Raw genomic sequence first — 6788 nt, 5'->3', positions numbered from 1 at the left:
ATAAAGATACAAATACAAAACGAAATATGCAAAATCATCACCAGACGTGTTAAGAATACCTCTCGGCGTTTGACATCCAACCTGTCCAAGCATCAATTCTTTTGAAAGGCCCAAAATTCTGGTCCACCAGGTTTCTTTACAAACATTTGATTATATTCAGGTCTTGATGTCTGCAATTGATGCAAAACATTCATTGAAAACTCACAGCTAAGAGCATAATTACAAGATACACAGGGGAGGGAGTAGGCATAAAAGTTTAGATGGAGAAAATGTTACATGTTGCAAAAAATTTCCACTAATCAGAACCAAGTTGCCAGCCATATATGGATTGAAACCTGAGACATCGAGGGCCAATATTTCGATCTATGTAGCACCAACAGATTGAATGTGTATTAATGTCCGACATATGTTGGTGTCGGACACCGTTAGCAGACTCATGTCATGTGTTCGTGTTTGTGTCAGTGCTTCTTGGATGTTGATCCTAATTTACATGATTACTATATCCCAAATGGAAATAGATTCTCTAACTTTGAGATTTAGTGACTTTGGTAAAACTACTTTATCATTAGTTTAACACTCCTAACATAGAAATATTCATTATCCTTCGTATTTGCTTTCACATAAACATCCATTAAGCATCTTGAACTGAAGGAAAATAAACCTTCATGTACCAAGGAGAAAACTATATATTTGTATGTGTAATATATATATTAGCCACAAGATCTATTAAAAAAAAAAGGACAATAAAGTTATCCATTCACAAGAAATACATTGTAATTCCAAAGCATATACAATAACAACTAAGGTACATATTTTTGATACAATTATATAATCAATCATCAAACCAGGGATTACTTAGGGAATTAATTCACAATGTATTAATCACTAATCAAGCACAAAAATTGCATTTCAAGCAATATAATTTGAATTAGTAAAAAAAAAAGATATATAATTTGAGAACTGAAAATCCCACACAAGATGCAAAAAAATTAACCTAATTTTTGAAACAAGTGCAGAATACAAGAAAAGACAGAATCTTATATGAATTAAGAACTTACGATATCTTTGAAGAGAATATAAGCGATGAAGAAGAAAAGAAAGAAGAAGATCTCAAACTCAGCATGTCTCACAAACGCGAAAATCGCCTCAACAATCCGAGTCAATATCGACTCGTTCCGAGTCTCGACTCGCCTCGCCATCGCTGTTCCCTCACTCACCTCCAAAATCTCTCTAACAATCTCTTCTCTCTTTCTCTCTCCTTCTTAAATCAAATCTCAAATAAAAACAAAAATTCATTTCAATATTATTTGACTTGACCCGACCCACTCCAAATGGATCCACTTTTAACTCTAAATATCGAACCGGTATTATGACCCGACCCGGTCCAATCCATTGAACCTTGGCCCACTGTTAGGAGATCCTCAATCTCCGCCACATTCAGATCTCAATCAAATACACCATTTTTCTAATTCCATCAGCAATAGAATTTTCATTCCCCACAATTCATGGCATCATTGAAAACACAAATTAATTTCTTAAGAAAACATGCTACTGTTATTGTTTTGTTACTGATTGTGTTGTTATCATTAACATGCAAATTCAACCTAGTTTCAGCCTCTTCAGGAGGTGTCATGGGAGGAAGTTTCTTCGACTCAGATTCTTCCTCCTCAGAATCACTCACAAGTGACTCCGACTCTCAACATGTAAGGGAACAGCATCATATGCATGATACACCTCCTCATGATGATGATGAACATGCAAGTGGAAGAGGGCCATTGTTGTTCTTCATGGTCTTCATATTTGGTTTCTTTATAATTGGATTTTGTAACAAAGATACCAATGGGAATACAATTACTGTGCTTAAGCTTCAGGTTGTTGTTAATTGTGCTCATTATTCTTCAACTACTAGTAGTGGATTTAGTTGCATATATTAATATTTAAATGTTTTAATTAGTGTGTTTGTTTAAGGTTGGAATGTTGTGTGAGATGGGAAACACAATACAAAGGGATCTAACTAGGATTGCACAAGCTGCTAATACATCCTCTAAGGAAGGTGTCACCCATTTATTGACAGGTGAATTGCTCGCGTGTAATCTTTTTATACCCCTTCAAAAATTTAATTGCATTAATTGCTTTTTAACCAACTGTTTGGTACCAATTTAATTTGTTGGATCATTTGGTCAAATGCTTTGTCACAAGGCCCCGCGCGGGAGGGGCCTAACAATAAACTTTTTTTATTCCACTAGGCTTTGTGTTTGATATACTTCTTGTTCTGTGGCCTTTTTCTGACAGAGACAATACAAACTTTGGATCAACATCATGGTTACTGTTTTGCAGCATATTCATCTGTAAGTTCATTTATTCTCCCAAAGCCAAAATGCAATATCAATTACTATGTATAGGTGTTAAAGCCTTAAAGGGGTTACCCTTAATGAACAATTTTTGGCAGGTGGATCTTAAACGGAGCAAGGAGGATGGAGAAAAATGGTATCACCAAGTATCAAATGAAGAAAGGGCAAAATTTGATGAAGAGACATTAGTTAACTTGAACAGCAAAGATAAGACAAGTATTAGAAGCCAGAGTTATGATAGGTTTAACAATGAACACACCATGGTATGATATCATTTTTAATTCAAAAATATTTTTAAAATGTGCTTCAATTTCTTGAAATATGCACATTGACAAAAAATTATAATCAACTTCAATTTCAACTATTGGACAGGTTATTTCATAATTTTGTTCCAAATATTAGTTATAGAGCTTTAGCATTAATCAACTAATAGTTTTATGCAGTTGGATGAGGAAACAGAGGAATTTGAAAATGAGAAACTTCTCAGTGGGGTTGACAACAAGTACACAGTGGTATGGTATGGTTTCATAAATTTGATTGAATTTTTGTGGTGGCATATACTTTGCAATGTTCAAAATTTCTATTATTTTCAAGACTTTCACTTTGTTAAGTAGAATTCTATGTGCCTCAACACCATATGTGGTTTATCCTATGCATGAATCAATTTTTAAACTTGCATGAACCAATTGAATTGTTGAGAAGCAAGGTAGAGCCTAACAAAAAGAGAAATAATTGAGAGAAATATTGAATTATTTGAAATTGATTCAATAAGAAAAGTTGATTACAATGACTATTATATTTTGTATATAGTGATCATAATCAAGCTAACAAATCTTAACTAACTTTTTTAAAAAATATCATCAAAGTGGAAAAATCATTGAGATAGTTAGGCTAAATAATCATCTTTGTGTCTTTCTAATCACTTGCAAATTATTCGAGAGTGTGTTTGGATGGAATAATTGGAAATTTTATGGAAATTAAATTTCTAGGCAATTCCAATGCTTTAATTGAATTCCTTTCATTTCTAAATTTTGTTGTTTGGATAAAGGAATTGTTCTCTTAAAATTAGGGATCTATTTTGCAAATTTTGAAAAAACTTAGGGATCAATTTGCAAATAAATATGTACTAATATGCAACTTTTGAAACATATAGAGTCAAAATTATAAATTTTAAACAAGGAATTTGAAATTCTTAGGTTTTAGGTGGCATTTGAAATTTTCTAAATTTAATTTTGACAAAATACTTCATAAAATCTCTTCATTTTGAAAATTCTCCAAATTTATTATTCAAACAAGGTAATTTGTATTGAACGATTTGAATTCTCTAAAAATATTACATTCCCTCAAAAAATTCCTTCATATATGCTATTTTGGATATCTTTCACTTTTTTCTTATATTTGAGATGTCTTATGTTAGATAATAATATTGGTAGCTGTAAAAGGAGCACATAAGCTACCTAACATCAATGGAGCTGAAGATTTAAAGGAAGCATTACAAAAGCTTAAATCCCTTCTATCGAGCAAATTATTAGTAAGTTAAAAAAGACTTTCATTTCATATGTTATGAGTGTGATTTCTTCTATAGTATTATTACTATAAAATTTGAATTTCTTATTCTAAAAAAAACCTTGAACTTCTTACAGGCTGGTGAGGTGTTATGGACCCCACAAAAAGAGGACGACACCCTTTCAGATCGAAAAATACTTCAAGACTATCCTCAGCTAGCTAAGTCTATGAAAATATTTCTAGTTAAGAAACGTGAATAAAACAAGTGATAATGCTTGGTTAATTGTGATTTACTTTTGTATTAAATTGTTTTCCTAACAGTTGGATTTATCTTTGTAAAAAAATATAGTTTGATTTACGTGTGAAGTGTGAAGTTTTTAAATGCTCATTAAATGTAAGGCTTAATTCTATATTTGGTCTTATTAGATTATTTTGGATTTCAATGACTACTACTACCACTCATCTTCCTCTTCCTCTATATTATTAAATTCTTAGACTTGATTCTTTGAACAATATCCACTACAGTATATAAAATATTCTTACCCTTCCTTCAATGATCGTACAATAGCTGCACAATGATATTAATTTAATAGAGACCTAGCAATGCATCTTTAGTAATTGTATATTTCAAAGAGCTTACAATATTTTTTATTAGAAAACATCTATGACTTCATACAGAAAGGTTAGATACACAATTTTAGATTATGATGAGTTGAGATTATAGTAATGAAAGAAGATTTTTACCTGAACAAAGTCTAGTTTCCTATTTTGTTTATGCAAATTTTCAGCTTGTTTGTTGTGTTTTTCATATGAACCATTTGTTATACAAAACAATTTATTTTTCTTTCTAAAATTTGATTGATAAATATATTTTCTTAGTGAATTTGTTTGAGAAGTCATACATGTTTTATTGTATTTACTCGATACTAATATTATAGGTTAAAAGCACATATGGTATTTTACTAACATAAATAGATATAACACTTTATTATTACTTTATTATTATTATTATTATTATTATTATTATTATTATTATTATTATTATTATTATTATTAATACTACTAAATTGTTATGAAGCTGCAGTACAGTCTGGTATCATTTGACCTATGTTTCGTATGGAATTATCCACTTATTTACCAATTATTATTAATACTACTATCATGTTTTTCTAATTCAATATCTTCAATTATGCATTTAAGATATTAATAATACACTAATATCTAATAATGATAATTTGATAAAATTATATTCTCTTTTTGATTTATACTCTTTTTTTTTTGTACAATTTTTATACACTTTTTATTTATATTAGAAAACATAATAAATACTATTTTTTTTAATGTGTAAAATAATCAAATATCCTAATTATTATGGGACACAAAATATGAGGTAAAACCTCTCATAATGTCTATATAAGGACCTCTCATTATTACTACAAATGTCCTTAATTATAAGTATGTTTTGGAAAGAGAAAAAAAATCTTAAAAATGGATACAATTTCAAATTACTAAATGTACTTATTATTATTTTCTCAAACCTTTTCCTTATTAATATTATTAGTTTGTTTGAATATAAAGAGTCAACCTTGAAATATTTAAATGCAAATATTATTTTAGGAACCGACAAAATATTCGTGGATTCGCATAGATGTTCATTGTTGTTGCGTGCAAATTGAATAATCAGACTTAATACAAACAAATATTAATTTTAATAATAAAATAAATATAATAATAATAAATTTATATTAAAATATTAAATTTTTGAAGTGATCAAATCTATCAACAAAGATTGGTCACTTGATCTATTAAACTTTAATATATCATAATTATTGTTGCCATCAACAAAAGTAGTTCTGAAAATTCTACAAATAAAAAAGAAAAAAAAAATCAGTTGGTATAAAAATTATAAACTCGCTATAAAGAAAGAAAAAAAAGGAGAATATTTATTTGAAAAGATAGTTTTTTAGACTTATACGAGAATAACTTTTTTTTTTGTTAATGTTAGATATTAATAATTTAAAAAAAAGTTAAGTAAGTTTTATCAGTAGTGTGATTTCTTCTATAGTATTAGTACTATAGAATTTGAATTTCTTTTTTTTTAAATCTTAAATTTCTTACAGGCTGGTGAGGTGTTATGGACCCTAGAAAAAGAGGATGACGCCCTTTCAGATCGAAAAATACCTCAAGGCTACCCTCAGTTTTTAAAACTTTAATAAATTAAATTTAGTTAATTAACTAAACATATTATAGATTCATCTCATATTATTCGAGTCCACCTTAATCTTGTACAACAATATATGTTAGTATTAAAGTAATATCAAAATGCATCCTATAAAAAAATATAAGAAAAAACAGTATTGAAATGGTCAAAGAGAACGAAAAAAGCAATGTAATTGTGCGAAAGAATGTTACAAATTAATAATTTTATTTGGTTTATTTGCAAATTAGCAATCTTAACATGAAAATTTAACATGTATAAATTTAAAGAAATGATATACATACTTTTTCTAGAGCAGTTATTGTTCTTATATAATTTTCTTTAAAGATATTATGCTTATATAAATAATAAACAAAAAGTTGAAAAAATCATAAAATTTGAAAAAGATATAAATAGAGAGAAAAAAAAATGAGTGGTGAGAAAAAGATAGTGAAATATTGAATATAAATTTTAATTTCAAATGTGAATTAAAAATGAGATAAAAATGAAATGGAAAAAGAAAATAATAAAATATGAAAATTTAAGAAATATAAAAGACTTAAAAAAAATAGAAAACCATAAAATATGACAAAAGTAAGAAAGACGAAAGAAGTAGAAAAAATAAAAAGTAGTAAAATATAAAAGAAGTGAAAAAGTAAGGGGATTATAAAGATGGAAAAATAAAATAAAAATATGAAAAAGTAAGAGAAATTAATTTTTTTTTTGTTTTTTCG

At 28.2% G+C, this 6788-nt stretch overlaps 2 protein-coding genes across 2 annotated transcripts; one reads left to right on the top strand and one right to left on the bottom strand.

Annotated features, from left to right (window-relative positions):
* Positions 1-6: 6 nt before the first annotated feature.
* LOC101495790 (uncharacterized) lies at positions 7-1265 on the bottom strand. The gene is made up of 2 exons (XM_004500369.3): positions 1059-1265; positions 7-170 (listed from the first exon to the last, which is right to left on the bottom strand). The coding sequence occupies exons 1-2, from the start codon at positions 1197-1199 to the stop codon at positions 93-95; spliced, it is 219 nt and encodes a 72-aa protein (XP_004500426.1). The 5' UTR covers positions 1200-1265; the 3' UTR covers positions 7-92.
* Positions 1266-1411: 146 nt separating this feature from the next.
* LOC101495459 (FLUCTUATING-LIGHT-ACCLIMATION protein 1, chloroplastic-like) lies at positions 1412-4300 on the top strand. Its single transcript, XM_004500368.4, has 7 exons — positions 1412-1871; positions 1969-2074; positions 2293-2348; positions 2450-2614; positions 2795-2863; positions 3769-3882; positions 3995-4300. The coding sequence occupies exons 1-7, from the start codon at positions 1506-1508 to the stop codon at positions 4115-4117; spliced, it is 999 nt and encodes a 332-aa protein (XP_004500425.1). The 5' UTR covers positions 1412-1505; the 3' UTR covers positions 4118-4300.
* Positions 4301-6788: the final 2488 nt, after the last annotated feature.

This window comes from Cicer arietinum, chromosome 5, assembly GCF_000331145.2.
Source record: "Cicer arietinum cultivar CDC Frontier isolate Library 1 chromosome 5, Cicar.CDCFrontier_v2.0, whole genome shotgun sequence".
In the NCBI taxonomy this organism is placed as follows: Eukaryota; Viridiplantae; Streptophyta; class Magnoliopsida; order Fabales; family Fabaceae; genus Cicer; species Cicer arietinum.
Note: the sequence above shows the minus strand (reverse complement) of the source record. Positions and strands in the feature narration are given on the sequence as shown.